This window comes from Oryctolagus cuniculus, chromosome 4, assembly GCF_051225735.1.
Source record: "Oryctolagus cuniculus isolate XC-2025 breed Fujian yellow rabbit chromosome 4, ASM5122573v1, whole genome shotgun sequence".
NCBI classification, from domain to species: domain Eukaryota; kingdom Metazoa; phylum Chordata; class Mammalia; order Lagomorpha; family Leporidae; genus Oryctolagus; species Oryctolagus cuniculus.
In genome coordinates this window covers 75890262-75911060 of record NC_142870.1, presented here as the reverse complement: position 1 = coordinate 75911060, position 20799 = coordinate 75890262, and the positions used below count along the sequence as shown (strand labels likewise).

The 20799-nt window shown below is 41.1% G+C and overlaps 1 protein-coding gene across 4 annotated transcripts in view; it reads right to left on the bottom strand.

The window, feature by feature from the left end:
- Positions 1 to 16791, bottom strand: part of TIMMDC1 (translocase of inner mitochondrial membrane domain containing 1) — a 31763-nt gene extending 14972 nt beyond the window's left edge. The window contains exons 1-5 of one of the 4 annotated variants that reach the window (XR_016233119.1): positions 16392 to 16791; positions 13261 to 13426; positions 8958 to 9046; positions 8408 to 8475; positions 1676 to 1781 (exon numbers count right to left, since the gene is read on the bottom strand). Coding sequence is in view for 3 of the 4 variants with exons in the window: in XM_017347071.4 (XP_017202560.3) it covers positions 6727 to 6947; positions 8408 to 8475; positions 8958 to 9046; positions 13261 to 13426; positions 16392 to 16693 (846 nt within the window). In the remaining variant the exon portion in view is untranslated. Of the gene's footprint in view, positions 1 to 1675; positions 1782 to 5267; positions 6948 to 8407; positions 8476 to 8957; positions 9047 to 13260; positions 13427 to 16391 lie in introns of those variants that run through there. The other 3 variants (XM_017347071.4, XM_089331742.1, XM_002716669.5) reach the window with 3 other exon arrangements.
- Positions 16792 to 20799: the final 4008 nt, after the last annotated feature.

Below are 20799 nucleotides of genomic sequence, written 5' to 3'. Positions count from 1 at the left end.
AAAACCAACAACCACGAATGGAAGGGAAAGTTTCTGATCTCTCCATTCTGTTTCATTCATTTATATCAGAGACTAACTGACCTGAATAACTAACTTCAATTTGCTCTAGCCTTCTGAGGGGACCCAACTGCAGCCCTCTCCAGCTGTCCTGTCCTACCTAAGAGGAAGATAAAAACCTGAAGGAGGAAAATCCTGAGAAGCACTTGTGCAGTTGACAGTTCAGGGTCACAGGCTCACTCCAAGACTGAGACCTAATCTCAGGACTACAACATGCTTTCTCTCTCCCATAGCTTACTACCACCGAATTAAAGACCTATTTATTTATTCCTTTTAGTCAGGTACATCATGTCACCGCAACTGAAATAGTAAGAACACAGTTTAAAGAGACAGAGCAAGTGTCACAACCAGACACAGGTTTGGCAGGGATGTTGGAATTATCAGATCAAGAGTTCAAAATGACCATGATTAACATTGTAAGAGCCCTGAGAGATAAAGCAGATGGAATGCAAGAACATATGGGCAATGTAAACAAAGAGATGAAAATTCAAAGAAGGAACTGAGAAGAAATCTAAGAAATCAAAAATAGTAACAGAAATGAAGAATGCCTTTGATATACTCATCAGTAGGCAGGATACAGCCAAGGAAAAAACCTTCCAAAAGAGAACAGCAAAGACAAAAAAGATGGGAAAAAAAAACAGAACAGAATATCCAAGAGCTGTGGATTAAATACAAAAGGTACAGTAAGTATAATTGGGGTACCAGAATAAAGAAAGAAAGGGGAATAGGAAAAAAATGTTACTTGAGAATCTCCCCCAAATTGACGTGAGACAACAAAGCACAGATCCAGGAAGCTTGGGAAACACCAAGCAGAATAAATGTCCCCCCAGATTACACGTAGGCAAATCATTTCCAAACTGCAGAAAAGATAAAAGAAAAAATCTTGAAAAAAAGCCAGAAGTAAAAACTTTACTCACAAAACAGCAAAGAATTAACATCAGACTTATCCAAGGAAACAACACAAACAAAAAGAGTATAGAGTGAAATACTTATAGTGTTGAGAGAAAAATATAGCAACAAGGCTTAATCCATTCATATTTAATTTACTGTTGATATCGCTGGGTTTAGGTTTGCCACTTGTTATTTGCTTTCTATATATCTTAATTCCTTTTTTATTTTTCTAATATTTTTAAAAGTTATTCTTTGTACTTGCTTAAGGGGCTATAAAATATATCTTAAGTCACCATAATTTACTTCAGATCAGTACTGATTTGACTAATGAAAAGGAAGAAACTTTGTTCTAATATGGTTCTACTCTTCTCTCACCTCTTTGCTATTACTGTCATATATGTGATATATGTATATTAAAATCCAACAATACAATGGTATAATTATTGTATTCTAAAACTTTATGTATTTTAAATGGGGAAAAGACAAGAAAGGAAAAACAAACAATTCTACATATTTACCATTTCTTGTATTTTTCATTTCTTCCTAGTTCCTACTTAATATCATTTCTTCCAATATACTTCTACTTCTTCCTGCTCTTTTGTGCTACTGTTGTCACATATATATCATTAAATGCTATAAGCCCAACACTTCATTTTCAGTACTGCTTTATCTAACTTTTAGATAACTTAAGAGAAATACATTTACATTGCTTTTTAAAATTACTTACATAACTTCCTTTATTAACGCTTTTTAACTCTTCATACAGATTCTAGTTTACATCAGGTATCACCTCCTTCATTCTGCAGAACTTTAAGTACTTTGGTAAAGCAGGTCTGCAAATAACAAACTTTCTTTGTCAATCTGGCAATGTCTTTCTCTTCATTTTGAAGAATAGTTCGATAGATACAGAATTTTTGGTTGACAGCTTCTTTTCTGAATAAGTACCCTGAATATCAATCACTCCACTGCCTTCTGCCTTTCTTTATTCCTAATGAGAAGCCAGCTGTTAATCTTGTTGGGTGTTCCCAACAAGAAAATATGATAAACTGTTTTTTTCTTGCAGCTTTCCAGATTTTCCCTTTGTCTTTTAACAGTTTAACTATAATAGATCTAGGTGGGACACTCCCTGCTTTTTCCTCTTGGACTTCAGACCTTCTTAGATGTGTGGATTAATGTTTTGCATCAAATTTGGAAAACTGCGGCTATTTATTATATTTCTTCAAATACTTTTTCTGTCTTTCTCCCTAATATTCCCATTATAGACCCATTGGTCTGCTTGATGATATCCCATAGATCTCTGAAGCTCTGTTTATTCCTCTTTGTTTTTAAAATTTTGTCCTTCAGGAAAGATAACCTATATTATTCTTTCTTCAAGTCTATTGATTCTTTCTTCTGTTATCTAAAATCTTATGTTGAGCTCCTTCTCCACAGTGCATTTGTAATTTCCACTGATAGGCTTATCAACTCCAGAATTTCCATTTGATTATTTTCAAATTTCAGTCTTCATTGATCTTCTCTATTTGATGAGTCACTGTCATATTTTTACTTAGTTCTTTATATATCATTTGAAGTCTTTTGTTGGCTATGTCCAAAAGACAGGCCTCAAAAGAGACAATTTCCATTGATTTTCTCCCCCAGTTTTTCAATGTTTTGTAATGTTCTTGTTTTTGATGAAAACTGGACATTTAAGTAGTATATGGTAGCAACACTGGATTTGCGACATCCCCCCACTTAGAGGCATGGTTATGGTTCTGTATGTAGTGATTTGTCTGAACCAATTCTGTAGCATCAACTACTCTGTAGAGCACAGACACAGATGTGTGCTTTCAGTTTTTATTCTCATATCTGGTTTCTGAGAAATTGTATTGGCTTAGCAGTCAGCCAATGATTTGTCAGAGCTGTGCTTCAATAGCCTGTAGCTTAGGGAATCCACTTAAAGTTCAGGCAGTTGACAAATCTTTTTGGACTTTTATTTTATGAGTTCTCAAGGAACTCATATTCAATAAGAGACAAGCAGCTTGCTAGGGCCTTCATGAGTCTCTCCTGAATATGCTTTTATCCTTACCTTTGTGCATGATCTTCCACAGAACCAAGGATAATTAGGATCTTATTAAGGTCTTCTTTGTCTTGTTCTCAAAATATCCCTATTAAAATTCTGGCTGGCCTACCAGTCTATTGCTCACCAGAAACAGTATCAAAACCTCAGGCTTTACATAATGTTCTCATCTCTTACTCATTTGAAATTGTTTTTGTGACATCCCTAGACATGGAATTTTCTGTTATGCTTCAAAACAACAAAGAAGTCAGCCTCCTTTAGCTGCAGAACCGCTAGTCCTTCCAGCCTGCCCTGCTTCTGTGGAACAAAGCACCAAGGAGCTGGGAATTAAGTGATGGGTGTAGCTCAGGCTGAAATACCACAGACTCCCACTGTTCTTACAGAGTTTCAGTAGATTTTCTTAAATAATGTTTCTCAATTTGTTGTATGCCTTGGTCAATTGCCAGCATCTTCAAATGCTTGCTTTTGATAATTCTGTCCAGTTTTATTAGTGCTTTCTGGGGACAACATTTGCCATTCTGGGTGTTGAATATGCTTTTATGTACGTCCAGACCAATGTCAAATAAGCAGGGTGAGAGGAGGCATCCTTGATATTATTCTGCCTTCATGAGAAATTACTCTAGTGTCACATCACTAAATATGGTGTTGGTTGCTGGTTTTAGATAAAAATTTATATTGTATCTGAAATATTTTTCTATTCTTATTCTACCCATAATTTTGACAATAAATGATGAAACATATATTCTACTCTATGTGTCAAGTGATTGTAATATGACAGCCACTTTCTTTGAATTCAAATAACCCCATTTAGTGAGAAAGTAAAACAAGTAAACAGCTATAAGATAGTATATTGTAAATACTTTGATAAAACTGTAGTAAATATGAGACTTACAGGAAAAAGACACTTAGGTAGAACTAAAGATAGAAAAATGGAGGCTAGGGTGGACTTCCTAGGGTAGCGCAGGATGACAAACGATCTGGACTCTGAAAGATTAACAAAATCAGTTGCAGGAGTGGGAAGGTGTTATCTACCAAGAAGAGGGACCAAACCACACAAAGCAAAACTATGCTGGGCTTGGGAATCCCAAGGAGATTTGTAAGGCTGAAGCAAAAGAGTGGTGCTTAGAGGTCAGATCAAGAATTGACATTAAAGTGAGGCGGGCATTGTGGCACAGCAGTTAAGTCACCGCTTGGGTACCTGCATCCTATAATGGAGTGTGGTTCAAGTCCTAACTACCCTGCTTCTGATCCAGCTTCCTGTCAATGTGCACTCTGGGAGACAGAATATGATGGCTCAAGTGCTTAGGCCTCTGCCACCCATGTGTGAGATCCAGATGGAGTTCCAAGCTCCTGTCTTCAGCCTGGTCCAATCTTGATTGTTGTGGGAATTTAAGGAGTGAACCACTGGATGGAAAATACCTCTCTCTCTCTCTCTTATTGTCACTCTGCCTTTCAAGTATAGATGAAAATTAAAAAAAAATACATATTAAAATGAGAGAACTACTATTATTATTTTATTTGAAAGGCAGAGTTACAGAGAGAGGGAGAGATAGAGATACAGATAGAGAGAGAGAGAGAGAGAGAGAGATCTCTCATCTGCTGGTTCACTCCCCAAATGGCCACAATGATTGGGGCTGGGCCAAGCCAAAACCAGGAGCTTCTTCTGGGTCTCCCATGTGGGTGCAGGGACCCAAGGACTTGGGCCATCCCCCACTGCTTTCCCAGATGCAGCAGCAGGGAGCTGGGTCGGTAGTGGAGCAGACAAGTCTTGAATTGGCACCCATATGTGATGCTGGCATCACAGGTAGAGGCCTAACCTGATATGCCACAACAGCAACCCCAAGGATTGACTTCAGTTTAATGGCAAGCTATAGAAAATTTTCAAATCACAAAGTGCTAAATCATATTTATAAATCAAAGATACAGCTAAGGTTAAGAGTGGAGGTGGAATACAGCAAGATTAGAAATGGAGCAGATGTGACAACGGCAGTGGGAATAAGAGGTGAGATTCTGCATATATTTAAGGAGAACAACTGAAAAGATTGGAAGTTTAGAAAGATGGGAATAAAGAAGAGTATCATTCCTTAGTTTCTTGGTTTGACATTTAACAGGGTAGGTGACACAGAACACAAAAAAGAGGTGCAAGAAAGGAAAAAGTAGGAAGGAAAATTTGGTTTGGATATGCGCATTTGAGTCTTTAAAATATCCAAGTAAAAATGTTTGTAAATTTAAAAATGGCAAATCCTATTCGCTCTAGAGCTAATTTTTATATAATTTTAAAAATGTGTTTATTTTAATTTTATTTGAAAGATAGAATAAGAGTGATAGACAGACACAGAGAGATATTTCATCTACTGGGTCACTCCCTAATTGCTTGCAAACAGCCAAGGCTGGACAAGGCCAAAACAAGGAGCCTGGAACTCCATCCTGGTTTCCCATGTGGGTGGCAGTGACCCCACTACTTGAGCCATCACCTGCTGCCTCCCACGATGCACATTAGCAGGAATCTGCAGTGGAAGAAGAGGACGAAGGACTTAAACCAGGCACTCTAATATGGATGCAGACATCATAGGCAGTGACTTAACTGCTGTGCCAAACCCCTACTCCTACTCCAGTACTATTAATGCCTCTTCTCAGTTTTATATTTTAAAATGTTTCCATTAGATGCAAGTTCAAATTTTAGTGCAATTAAAAATTTTTGAATCTAGGCATACAAGTCTTCAAACAGTTCTTGAAAATGTATAGTGAAATGAGTATGCAGGGATAAAAATTTTGTTTGCATCAAAATAAGTTTGTCTTTTGTTTTGTTTTGTTTTGTTTTTGTTTTTGACAGGCAGAGTGGACAGTGAGAGAGAGAGAGACAGAGAGAAAGGTCTTCCTTTGCCATTGGTTCACCCTCCAATGGCCGCTGCGGCCGGCGCGCTGCAGCAGGTGCATCGCGCTGATCCGAAGCCAGGAGCCAGGTGCCTCTCCTGGTCTCCCATGCGGGTGCAGGACCCAAGGACTTGGGCCATCCTCCACTGCATTCCCGGGCCATAGCAGAGAGCTGGCCTGGAAGAGGGGCAACCGGGACAGAATCCGGCACCCCGACCGGGACTAGAACCCGGTGTGCCGGCGCCACAGGCAGAGGATTAGCCTATTGAGCTGCGGCACCAGCAATTTGTCTTTTAATTCCAATTTTTCAGAAACTTTTTAAAGTACCCTGGCATACACATGAGAAGAGCACACTCCGAAGCAAGATAAAGCACCTGGGGTAAAACGCTAACAATGGCTCATTCTCCGTATCTATGGGTATACAGTGATCCTTGTATTATTTTTATCTTGCAATTTTTTTGTGAGCTTGAAATTCTTTCCAAATAAAACAAATTTTTAAGGTTATGTTCAGCATGTGTGAGTTTTTGTGAGAGAACATACTGGAGTTAGTGACTAAATGTGACAGTTGACTTTATTTACTTTTCTGTAAATACTCTAATGCTTCTTTTTTCTAATGCTTATTGTAAAAGTTAATTTTTAAATCAAAAATACAAATTGTATTTACTTATTGCATACAACAAAATGTTTGATAGTATACATCCACTATGGAATGACTAAATCAAGCTAATTAACTATAATCACTATATTGTACCAGTTTAGCTGAAATTTTGTACCCTTTGGCCAAAATCTTTCCAATCCCTATCCCCTGCTCTAGGTCCTGTCCTCACCATATATTCTTATTTTTATGTTCATTTAATAGAGATATATCTATTACAGGCAGAGAACTTGAAACGAAAACCCAGTTTCGGCCCTTGCACACAGGGGAACAAGGTCGTGAAAGGAGCGAGGCTTGGTGTGGTGCCGCCATTTCTTCCTTCCTCGGTCTCTGTGCCTCCCACAGAGCTTCCAGTAGCACCATGTTGGAACACAGCATCTGGAGGTTCACAACCTCTGAGGTCCGTAGGAGCCACTGTGAGGAAGGCCCAGGGAAGAATTTGCCATTTTCAGTGGGAAACAAGTGGAGGTTGCTAGCTATGATGACTTTGTATCTTGGATCTAGATTTACTGTACCTTTCTTCATAGTACAACACTAACTGCTTAAGAAATAAGCATGTTTTAGGTCCTCCATTTAACAGATAACAGCATTTCAAGAGGTGCAGTCTCTGAAAAATGGATCAGACTCTTGAACTCATAGCATACTAGATAAGTTTGTAAATAAAATTTCAACTTGAATGCTTAATGCCTCTTCTCATATATAGGGAATGTGATAATTGAGTGTGTGCCTACTTTATTATTTGGATAATATTCTAGTATTAGTTTCTTAATCAAGATGTGTATGATTTAGCTTGTTATATGACCTATTTATTTAATTTTTTCTTTTTTGGATTAAGACATTGTTGAAATGTATGATATAACAGAAATGCAAAGTCAACTACTGTCTATAACTTTCTTTTAAACTTAAAGGGAGAGAAAAGATTTAAGAGCTTATATTTTTTCCAGGCCTATAACATTAAGCTGAAATTTTGGGTCTGATAATTGTACTGCTGATCAGTATTAGTCTTGTTCAGGCTGAATAAAAGAATATTTAAAATGGAAGCATATAGTGTAGGAAGTATTCCAAACAAATTTACTCTGGAGTTTAATTAGTAGCAAGGAGATAAAAGATAACAATTACATTATGCTTTAAAATCTTAAGGGCCTAGTTTGTAGGAGAAAGTATTTAGCAATTGAATATTTTAATGGTTTGGTTGCTACTGGAATATGAATAGACAAATAATATAAAGTAGATTGTAAACTGGTAGTCTCTCTGGCCTCCAGACTTTGGTGAGAAGATGCTGTATTGTTTTTAAATAACATATATATTTCTAGATTCTTGAACAAAAAAAAAAAGAAAAGAAAAGAAAAGAAAATCCAAACTCTTACTATGAAAAAAATCTGGCTTTTTTCTACCTCACCTAATAAATCTCATCCCAAACTAGGGTTCCTTGCCTACTATTTGAGCAGATTATCCTGCTTCGAGGAAATTTCTTGCCTTAGAGCCTTGCCCCTTGAGGTTTCTCCTGCTGAGGCCACTTTTCTTGGCAAAGCTTGCCCCTTCTCACTTCACTTCCTCAGAGAGGCCTTCTCTGAGCCCCTGTCCACGCCAGATCCCATTTCCCACCTATCTGTTACATTCTACCATAGAGACCTGCTTTTTCCCATTCACATTAGACTTTAAAATTCAATGAAAGCAAGGATCTTTTCAGTTTTGTTCAGAAGTATACCAAAGGCCAAGCGTAATGCTTTTTCTTAAGTATATTTTCAAGAACACTGAATGAAATGGTAGGGAAGCCAATCAATGAATTCAGCAGTTCTGATTTATAAATCCTTACATATTTTCTAAACCACATGTGGGACTGAAAAATGTAAGCAAGAACAAAGATGTCTTACCTCCTGCAATGACAAAATGGCTTAGGGCATTTTTATTTCGGTACACATTTAGACTAGTGTTCACTGTGCTGAAAAGGAGGAGGGAAAAAGAAAACATAAGATTTAAAGCATAGCCCATTTACCTTCTCAACTGCTATTTTCACTAAATGATAGCTTTAGAGGTTCCTGCTCTAACAGGTCCTAGGTCTAGGCCCCTTCAATGTGCTCCAGACAGCCAGTACAGCTCTGGGCTCACTAGGTGGCTCTCCTGCTGAAGAATGAACCAAACAACAATCGCATTTCAGGAACAAAGAGTCACTTAGAAACAGAAACATAAAGAAGAGTTTGCAGATTTTCTCTTTCTTAGAAATATTATATCTATTTGATCTAATTGGCAGACCTGCAACGCAGAGGCAAAATTCTGACTGGGTCGTTTTCACAAGACCATCCTGGAGCACACAGATGGACAAAAGTCTTGAAAAAAAGGCATCATGTGGCTTTCCAGTTTTTATACTGCCTGCTGCTACTTCCTAACAACACCAAGACGCCTGACAGTCCAGGGAAAACTTACTTGAATATGGTCACGAACACCGCGGTTCTCCAGCTCCAGCGCCAGCCGTACCGTATAAAACCTCGCGTGGCAGCGCGGTGAGCACTTTGCTGAAGTTAACAAAGAAAAGCTGTCAGATGCCAAGAAACCTGACTACTTTCCTGTTTCAAAAACTACATTGGAGGGGGCTGGCGCTGTAGCACAGTGGGTTAAAGCTGAGGCCTGCAGCGCTGGCATCCCATATGGGCGTTGGTTCGAGTCCCGGCTATGTCGCTTCCAAGCTGTTATGGCCTGGGAAAGCAGTAGAAGATGGCCTGAGTCCCTGGGCCCCTGCACCCACGTGGGAGACCCAGAAGAAGCTCCTGGCTCCAGATCGGTGCATCTCTGGCCATTGCGGTCATTTGAGAAGTGAACCAGCACATAGAAGACCTCTCTCTCTGTCTCTGGCTCTACCTCTCTGTAACTTTTTCAAATAAATAAATTCAAAAAAAAAAAAAAAAAAAAAAAAAAAAAAAAAGACAAACCCTACAGTGGAGGAAAGTCTAGGGACATCATTCTTTAGATACTGACACTTAAGGCAAAATCCAATGTGCATGCTACTCTATCAGGAGATGGAAAAGGAACTAAGGAGTATCAGTGTCAACCATGTAATTCGTCAATTAAGTATCTGCTAAGAATCTGTGGCAACCACCATGGGCAGATGCAAAATCAGTATCAGACATTTTCTTTACATGCAGGAAATATTAGGGAAAAAGTAAAGAACAACTACTAAGTAAATGCTAAATTAAAGGGCAGGAATTAAAGGATACAGATATGCAGGAAAAAAAGAACTAATATTTACTGACCACCTGCTATATGTTAATATATTATTTTCACTTAATCTTTACAACATGCTTTCCAGAAAGGGGATTTAGTATTAACTAAAGTTTAGGAAAAAGAATTTATATCTTTCCTAATTTTTTAAAGATTTATTTTATTTATTTGAAGGAGCTACAGAGAGAGGTAGAGACAGAGAGAGAGGTATTCCATCCACTGGTTCACTCCCCAGATGGCCACAGCGGCCAGAGCTGCCGCCGATCCAAAGCCAGGAGCCAGGAGTTTCTTCCAGGTCTTCCATGTGGGTGCAGGGGCCCAAGGACTTGGGCCATCTTGTACTGCTTTCCCAGGCTATAGCAGAGAGCTGGATTGGAAGAGGAGCAGCCGAGACTAGAATGGGATGCCAGAGCTTCAGGCCAGGGCTTTAACCCTCTGCTCCACAGCGCCAGCTCCTTCTTAATTTTTTTTTTTTTTTTTTTTTTTTTTTTAGGATTTATTTACTTATTTGAAAGGCAGAAGACAGAGAGAAAGGAAGACACAGAAAGAAAGAGATCTTCCATTTGATAGCTCACTCCTCAAATGTCTCCATGACTTTGGCTGGATCAAGCCAAAGCCAGAAGCCTAGAACTGCATCCAAGTCTCCCACATGGGTGGCAGGGACCCAACTATTTGGACTGTCATCTGTAGCCTTGCTAGGCACACTGGCAGGGAGCTGGTTCAGAAGAGATGCAGGAGTCAAGTAGTGGCTTAACCTGCTGTGCCACAATGCCTGTCTCTTGGGAGGAAGTTTATAATCAAACCCAGATTGTGAGGAATAAAGGCAGAATCTGAAGATACATTGTCTGTGTCCACAGTCCATTTTCACTAGACTTCAATAGAGCAAGTTTGGTATAATACCATGGGTAAAGTCTGGGTCTATAATGAATCTAAGAGAATCCCTGAGCAGATCCTTAAAACTAGTTATATGATCGTGGGTAATCTTCTCTAAGGTTATCAGTATGAACTCATGGATCTTAGTAAATAGGCAGATAAACAAAACATAACATAGATGTACAGTGAAAAAGATGGATGTATCAACGTGTTTCTATAAAACACACAAACACATACATACACACAATTTCCTGTCTGTCTAGAATCTAGAAGCAATGATACCCCAGTACCAGTGCGCATAAGTAAGACCAAGATCATGCTTCCTAATCTCATTCTCCGGTAAAAGCAGTTTTAGTTCCACGGAGAAATGCTAATTCCAGATCTGGCATTGGAAAAGTAAAAGATTAGCCATGGACATTTTGCTGTGCCAGAAGTAAAGATACGTTGAAAAAATGATGGAGACATATCAAAAGGACACAGAAGCTAGTTTGAAGGGCTCCAACTGTCCAAACCTAGATCAACCTAAGTATCAAAATAAGTGATAATAATACACCTACAAAAACAAAAAACCTAAAAGTCTGTACTGATATGTTAAAAATAAGTAAATAAATAAATGGTGGGAGAAAGAAAAAACTTCCTTAAAGCAGAATACTAACCAATAAATGTAGAAAGAATGAAGGGAAGTTGAAAATGGCCATCTGGCAACCACCTCAGAACTGTTTCAGTCAAAAATTATCATTTAGGGGCGGACACTGTGGGGTAGCGGGTAAAGCCGCCGCCGCCTGCAGTGCCGGCATCCCATATAGGCACCAGTTCGATATCTGGCTGCTCCACTTCCAATCCAGCTCTCTGCTATGGCCTGGGAAAGCAGTAGAAGACAGCCCAAGTCCTTGGGCTCCTGCACCTGCATGGGAGACCTGGAAGAAGCTCCAGGCTCCCGCCTTCGGATCGGCCCGGCTCTGGCCATTGCGGCCATTTGGGGAGTGAACTAGCGGGTGGAAAACCTCTGGAAGACCTCTCTCTCTCTCTCTCTCTGCCTCTGGCCTCTCTGGAGCTCTGACTTTCAAGTAAAATAAATAAACCTTTAAAAAAATTATCACTTAAAGCTAAAACTACAGAGTAAAAATCTAATGAAAAACAGGATATTTACAGTCTCAAAGGAATAACAAGTACTCATAAAATATTTATTAATTACAAAGAAAATAATAATTTTACAAGGGATAAACCTGGCATATGCCATTTGAGTGACTAAAGTATACATCATCAGTGACAGGAAAAATAAATATCATGTGCTTCCAATATAATGTAATAAGGATACAATATTCTTTAAAATTTTTTATTTATTTGACAGATAGACAGTGAGAGAGAGAGACAGAGAGAAAGGTCTTCCTTCCATTGGTTCACCCCCCAAATGGCCACTACGGCCAGAGCTACACAGATCTGAAGCCAGGAGCCAGGTGCTTCTTCCTGGTCTCCCATGTGGGTGCAGGGCCCAAGTACTTGGGCCATCCTCCACTGCACACCCGGGCCACAGCAGAGAGCTGGACTGGAAGAGGAGAAACTGGGACAGAATCCGGCACCCCAACTGGGACTAGAACACGGGGGTGCCGGCGCTGCAGGCGGAGGATTAACCAAGTGAGCCATGGCGCAGGCCCCAAGGATACAATATTAATACTAGGGCATTCCTGCGAAAAAAAAAAACCAGTCTGAATCTAATCATCAGAAGTCATCATAAAAATACACATGGAGGGACATTCTACAAATAGCCCATAGTCTTCAAAGCTGTTAATGTAGTGAAAAAGGACACAGAGAAACTTCCAGAACAATGTAGACTAAAGAGGTATGAGAGGCAAACTCAGCATGTTATCCAGTATTAGATCCTAGACCAGAAAAAATATATACATATAAATTTTCCAAATAAACTATATAAGTGAAACAACTAGATAATAGTACCATGTCAGTGTTAATTTCCTGATCTTGATCATTATAATTATAGTTAAATAAAAGAATGCCTTTGTTTTTAGAAAATCTATACTTCAAAAAAGGGAAGAAAAGTACTTCAGCATTTACCATGTCTGTAACTTACTCTCAGGCAAATACACACAAAAATACTATCTATTATACAAAAGAAGAATAATAAAACAAACATGGTAAAATATTAAACCTTCAGAAAATCTGGGTGAAAGGTATATAAAAAATATGTGTACTATTTTTGCAATTTTTCTTTAAGTCATTGAGCTTTCATTTTTTATTGATGTAACAGAACTGATGTACAGAGCTAACAAGGTAGCAAATGAATTAACACCATAAACTGTAAAGATAGAAGGGCTAACTACTCTATTGGCATGAGCCAGTACACCCTTGGAGGCTCTGTGGTCCAGCTGAGCTTTGATGATTTGGCCGGGGATTAGAAACGCATTTCAGAAAGAAGAGTCTAACACGGAGATCCCAAACATTCCCATTTTGAAAACAAGCAAAGCAGTCTGATGAGCCACTTGTAGGCACTCAAACGTTAGGGTTTCCATCATTCCACTGACTTTGTTTACTCTGCCAAACCCATGATCTAACTGAATTATTATGTGTAAAGTGAACTGCTCAACTGGTATGCCCCCGATACTATTAAACCTCCAGTACTTACCACAGCATCAAACCGGTTGTGATAAATTTGTGCCTGGCTCTGCTCAATGTAGCTTTTTTTAGCATGAATAAAAGCTGGTATTCCACCATAAGCCCAGCCAATGATGCCTGCTGAAATCGCCGCCCTATAGATATTCTCAAGCTCCTTTGACGTCCTCTGCTGTTCACTGTAACAAAAAGAGGATGTTGTTTGGCATTAGCCTACGGATATTACTTTCCGAAAGACACCATGATCAGAATTACCCCAAAGCTAGCAATACGGTTTTCATGATGGGCAGAACTGCTTACACCTTCTGCTGAATTAAACAGAGCAGTTATGTTACAAGTAGCACAAATCCAAGACAAAACTAATCTACGTTGTTAGAAACTAGGGCAGTGACTGGAGGGGACACGGGGGGAGCACCTGGGAGCACCTGGGATGCTGCCAACAATCTCTTTCTGGGTGTTGGTCACAGAGATATGTCCCATCTGTGAAAATGTATGAATCAGCATAATCATATGTGTTATTCTAAATGTATATTACACCGCAACAAAAAAAATTTAGGGTGCTTTTATTTGCTGATGGTTACAATTATAACATACTCCTGGAAACATGAAGAATTTGTGAGCTGAATATAGAGATCACACAAACTCCAGACTTTAGGGCAATGTTTAAGGAATTAAACCATGAATGTCAAAAAGTCAAAGTCTTATCTTTCATTGATTTTATATGACATACTAAGATAGGCCTGTACTATAAAAAAGCATTTGGAAAGCTTATGATGCAATGGGCAGCACGGGCCAATCTAGAACAAGGGAAAAACCACTGTTTGACTCAACATACTACTCTGTTTGTTTTTGTCTTGCTTAGTAGGAATTAAACATATTACTGTTAAGAGTATATGCCTAAGAACTAGAATGGAGCTTCCCAGATGTCCTGAAATTGCTCCAACAAACAGCTACATTGGTGAGGATTAAGTTACTCTAAGTAATGGCCCTAAGTAAGTAAACTACCAAATGTTTCTTTATTTACATTACTAACTTGCTTTCTTCAGAAATGGTACAAGTATTTATCTAATTCTAGTTGTCAATAACCATATTTCTAAAATCAGAATCTGTGAGGCAGTGCCTACATCTATAGACAAATATCTCAGAAAACTATATTCTTAGACTCATATTAATAGGAAAAGTCCCATAATTTGAACTTTATCCTTTAAGATATTAACACCATAAAAATTGGTCTATGATAGAACCCAGAAAAGAGAAAATGTAAAAGAATTTAACATTTAAAAAGCCAGAAGCAGGTCCACTTGGGACTCCTCTGCCCCAGCCAGGAGTGCCTGGGTTCAAGTTCCTGCTCTACTCCAGATTCCAGCTTCCTACTACTGTGCATCTGGGAGGCAGTGGAGGATGGCACAAGTACTGGGGTCCCTGCCACCCATGTGGGAGACCTGGGACTGAGTTCCTGGTTCCTGGCTTTGCCCTGGCCTAGCCCTGACTAGTGCTGGCATTTGAGGAGTGAACCAACAAATGAGAGATCTGTTTCTGTCTCTCTCTCTCCCTGCCTTTTTTTTTTTTTAATTTATTATTTTTAATTTATTTGAAAGGCAGAGTTACAGAGAGAGGAGAAGAGGCAGAGTGAGAGAGATCTTCCATCTGCTGGTTCACTCCCCAGGTGGCATAACAGCCAAGGCTGTGCCAGGCTGAAGCCAGGAAAGTCTGGAACTTCTTCCGGGTCTCTCATGTGGATGCAGCAGCCCAAGGACTTGGGTCATCTTCTGCTGCTTTCCCAGGGGCATTAGCAGGGAGCCAGATTGGAAGTGGAGTAGCCAGGACACAAACCAGTGCCCATATGGGATGCCAGCACTGCAGTCACAGCACCAGCCCCTCTTTGTGCCTTTCAAATAAAATACACAAATAATTTCTAAAACATTTAATAAGCCAGGAGACATATACATTTTGTCTCTTCTTTATCCTATGAATAATTCTATGATATAGGTGACATCTATGTCCATGTTATCAATATGAAACTGGAGGTTCTAATAAGTCATGTGGTTGGTCCAAACAGCTCATGAATGGTGGAGAAGAAAGTAACCGTGGACAGTGGTAGAATGGATGGAGACTGTAAGTACCAGTGAGGTTGTGTCCTGGCTCTGGCCACTCATGCTAACCATCCATAGCCAGATCACAACCTCCCTGAACTCTGGTGTCCTCACCCAGGATGCAGAAAGGATCGCTAAAGTGAAAGTCTTTTAGCTCCAACCTTCTGTTTATAAAGCTGACCAAACTAACTCTTCTCTTACATACTCCATAAAAGAATCTTTCACAGGTATCTCAAATTTTGGAAGGGCCAGAGAAAAGTCAACTCTATTTTTAAAATGAAGGCAATGAAACCTACGTAATACCAGGCAGTCTGCTTCCTTACCCCAACTACCTCAGCAACATAATAAAGTTTCAACTCTTACTTAACCCCTTGATAACACCACGGCATGATAAATTCCTTCATACATGGGCAAACTTTCCTGCAGTAATGAATAAATGCAGAAATGAATGAATGAAATATCCTGTTTTTAACTAGATAAAATTAATCCAAAGGGTGTGCCTTTATTCCAAAATATTTAGTTTAAAATGTAATCTCTTTTCGTCTATAAAATGAGGAGGCAATAGCTGCTACTGTTTTTAATTTCTTATTTGGCCCCAGAAGAGAACTTTCTTGGCTCCTCCATCTTTTTGGGGGGGTGAGGGCACACAACTGGTTACAAAATACCAAAGGTCTGGGATTAACTGAAACCCAAAAAAGAATACTGGGGTGGGTTTCTTCAAATAGGGATTCCAGGGCCAATGCGGACACTAACATGGTCCAATTTTTCTGATCTGTAAAATCAGGCTGCACTAAGACTATAGTCCCTAAATATCCCCAAGACCTCTCAGTTTTCAGTCAGTCTGACCTTTAGCATTTAAAAAAAAAAAAAAAAAATCTGTCAACAAATAGAACTACCAAATGGCAACGTCAAGATACAAGGCTTGGGGGAGAAATCGAGGATCCTCAAATCTCATTTAAAAATGAACCACCCCGCCCCTGGGGTCCTTCGCCCTAGACGACCCAGGCTGGAGGACGCCTCGGCCCCTCCCGCACACCCGAGGCACTTTTACTCTTTGACAAACAGCTCCCGGAGACGGTCCCATCCGGATTCCGGGTAATAGCGTTCGGGGACGTAGGAAGGCAGCTTCCGATTCTCTGCCAGGGCTTCCGAATCGGCAGCCACATTCTCAGCCGCAAAGACTCGGGGAAAAGGACCCAGGGCTCGGTAAAGGAAGCTCCGAGGAGCCGGCGGCGGCACCTCCATTGCCCTCTCCCGATCTTGAGGCAGACACACTTGGGCGCTCAAGGCCCCAGGGCCGCCAGCAGGTGACATGCGACGGGCTGAGGATAACTGCACGAGTGAGTGACTCATGCACGAAACCCGGGCTAATCCGCTGCCACAACCGCCGCAACAGTACTGCACATCGTTGTCCTCATGACAGGTTCTCACTTTGGAAGCCCTGGGAAACCAATAGGAAGTCCCGCCTCCAAGAGGGCAAAGGCCACGGGGCGGAGCCCAGCGGTAAACACTTCCGGCTGAGACAGGAAGAACAATGACCTCCGAGGCCCGCTTCCGGAAGTGAGTTGGCAGCCAGTGGCGATGCTCAGTGCCCTCAGGCCACGCCTTCGCTGGGTTTGTGCCGGCTTGAGCCGAAGTGAACGGGTTCTGGGCTAGTTCCAGTTACTTTGAGGTGTTACACGCTGAAGTAATTTAGCATGTTTAAAATGATAGAAACCTCCTGTAAATGAGTAGGTATTCAAGGCAAGCTGTGCTTGGAAAAAGGAAAAGGCGACCGGCGACAAAGGAAGCCCAACCCTCCCTAGCGCGGCTCTGGAAGCCTCCCATCTGGGCGGGTCCGGTGGTAGCCTGTCAGTTCTGGTTTCCGGAGAGAAGCTGGGCGCTGGGATGGGCCTGGGAGCCAAAGACAGCAGGATTTCGAGAATCCGCTTTTGAGGTGCAGTAGCTGGTGATGGCACTCCCTTAGTTACTATGCCTGCTGCTCAAAAGGCAGGAGCGTTCCTGCAATTTCCATGAAGTGTGTTAGACAGTCAGCCAATTATTCCTACAGCCTCTGCTCACTTAAACTTTGCCGTGCAGTTTCCGTTCATTTGCATTCATATAAAATATACTCTGGCTTATGTAATTTCATTTAATCCTTGGTAGTCACCAGACATATGCCCTTATTCCCTTTGCCAGTGTTTTCATACCTTTCTTTTCTAGTTGTAATTTAAAACTGCTACCCTCTTGAGTAAAATACAGTAAACAGAACTCTGGAATTTTGATTCTAGATAAGGCCCACAAGTGTCCTTGACTACAGTGACTATCAGAACGTGCCATGAAGATATCTGTCTTGTCTGGGAGCCACGATTAGATTAAGCGGCCATCAAGGCACTTGCCACGTTGCATCATAGTTCTTTATTTGCTGAGGTGTCTAAGTAGACCAACTTGAAGGTCAGAGACCACGTGCATACAATCATCTCTGCAGCTCCAGCACCTAGCTCAGCATCTAGCACGTGGTAGGTGTTCACTAAAGGTTTTTTTGAAATTAATGCAGATCTCGAGTTCTGGCTGTAGGTTGCTGCTTATCACATACTAGGTAGAGAGTACTAGGTAGACATATGGTCAGAAGACCTGAAAGCTAAAGAAAATGGCTGTGCAACCTAATCTACATGTAGAAAAACCCAAATGTTTAAGAGGACCCCAGATCGGCCGGCGCCGTAGCTCACTAGGCTAATCCTCCGCCTTGCGGCGCCAGCACACCAGGTTCTAGTCCCGGTCGGGGCACCGGATTCTGTCCCGGTTGCCCCTCTTCCAGGCCAGCTCTCTGCTGTGGCCAGGGAGTGCAGTGGAGGATGGCCCAAGTCCTTGGGCCCTGCACTCCACGGGAGACCAGGACAAGTACCTGGCTCCTGCCATCGGATCAGCGCGGTGCGCCGGCCGCGGCGGCCATTGGAGGGTAAACCAACGGCAAAGGAAGACCTTTCTCTCTGTCTCTCTCTCTCTCTCACTGTCCACTCTGCCTGTCAAAAAAAAAAAAAAAAAAAAAAAAGAGGACCCAAGAATCACTCGAGGCTGGGGAGGATTTGGAATGGGGAGGGTGTTGAGGGAATGTTGGACAGATGTCACGAAAACATTATAAATGGCTGCAGGACTCACCAGCCTATGGATACAAGTGAGGTCATCTTAACAGGCAAATCTAAAGCCAACGCTGCCTTCCCCTTTGCGTAACTAGAGATTCACTGTAAGGTTCCCTTTGCCACAGAGCACCACAGGAAAGTGTCCATTGCCGTGGCCACCGCTGACATGGTTGCCCATCTCAGCTCCCACTGTCCTTAGTCACTTCCCACTTTCCCAGGCCCCTGGAGCCCACTTTCTTCTGCCACTAGGGAAATACTCTTCCTCTGTGATCTGCTCTTACCGAAGGTCCAACGGGTGTGGGGTTTAGTGGGACCACTCTGTTTCACATAGTTTTGTTCCCAGGAGGTAGATTTCCCCCTGCAGTAGCTGGGAAGGGTTTCAACAGTCACCACACAGTGCCTGAAATCACCTTCAGCTGTCATTACCAAGTTCTCACAGAACCCAATAGCTTCTTCCCCTACAGGGAATTTTCTTTCTCCGCCAGGTTCACCAGGTACTGACTGCCCTTGCTACATCTATTACATTTTGTTCTATCAGTAGTGAGAATGAATTTTGAGAACTCCAAGGACCACTTCCCATTGACTCTTCCTTCAAGGTCTAACTCAATTGTTACCTCGTTTCCTATCTGCTCTAGATGGAAATTTTATCTTCCTCTGACCTCCAAATCCACATCACCTTTATGAACAGTTGTTGCTTTAATTACCTTCCACCTAAGCCACCTCTCAAGTTACTCACTTTATCATCTTAACTGCAGAGCCCCATGAGGTTAGAAGCTTTTCATCTTCCACTGTTTGGTGAACAGTAGATGCTTAAGAAATACTTGAAAATTCTGAGTAATTTGTAGTCTGGTTCCAGTAAGATTACCCCAAGGGAAGGCATCTCTAGATCTATGTGAAGATAGGCTTTTTCTTTCTTTTTTTTTGGTGAGTATATGTGTGCTCTTATTTATATGGTCAGTCTCAAGGTTCAGTGTAGGGAACTCTTTGGAGTTGATCCAAATGAGGCTACCCACTAAATTATTTTTTCTTGGAAATTTTAATATGAATGAGCCTGGCAGCCTTTAAAACTGCAGTATAGCAGTGCTGTGAAAAAAGTCTGAAATTCTGGCTTTAGGTAACCTCTAAAGTTACCCTTGTTTCTATACTTCCACCCGCTGCAACATTATTCAGATTTCTGTGAGTGCTCTCATATCCTTCTAACAAGTTTTAGAAGCAATTTCTGTTCTTGAAAACTAAGAGAATCTGACCTGATATGGTAGAATAAGGTGGAAACCTGACATCACACAGCTGATAGTCTGAAAACAAAAAAAGAAAGAGCATAACATTTGTCACCCGTGTACCTCACTTCATTCAAATAAACCAAAGTACTCTCTTTGAAGAAGAGCATAGTCTTTAGCTATTAAAGAAGAAAGATAGGTTTGAGACTTAGCTGTTATTAATGACAATAACAAAAGCCTTCAAAAGTTGTGGGGATACAAATTATTTTCAAAAATATACATTGTTACCATTGTATACATTGTTACCATTCTCAGACCATGTACACTGAGGTAAATGGATAAACAAGTGGAAAATCTGAATGTGCTGCAAAGAAAAATGATGCCCTTATAGACTCTTCAAAGGGCAAGTGAGGCTTTGCATTGATATTCAATCGCCCCTGGAACCCACGGCTGGGTGATCTGTAAATAGAGTGTACTTAAACCAACTGTCTCCATCCATCCATCCATCCATCTATCCATCCAACAATTCTTTAGTATTTACTCTTAGAGAGGCACTGTACTAGAAAACAGATATTAAGATGAGTAGGCAGGCACCACGGCTCACTAGGCTAATCCTCCACCTGCAGTGTCAGCACCCGGGTTCTAGTCCTGGTAGGGGCGCTGGATTCTAGTCCCGGTTGCTCCTCTTCCAGTCCAGCTCTCTGCTGTGGCCTGGGAAGGCAGTGGAGGATGGCCCAAGTGCTTGGGCCCTGCACCTGCATGGGAGACCAGGAGGAAGCACCTGGCTCCTGGCTTCAGATTGGCGCAGTGCGCCGGCCATGGTCACCATTGTGGGGAGAACCAACGGAAGGAAGACCTTTCTCTCTGTCTCTCACTGTCTAACTCTGCCATTTGGGGGGTGAACCAACGGAAGGAAGACCTTTCTCTCGGTCTCTCTCTCTAACTGCCTGTCCAAAAAAAAAAAAAAAAAAAAAAGATGAGCAAAACATGATTCCCACCCCCCAGTAAGAACACAAAAGAGTAGGAGAAACAGTTAACTACAGTGCCAAGTGATATCATATAATACAGGCATGAGCAAAATGTTACTGTAGCATTTAAATGCCTAGAAAAATGAAAGAATTCA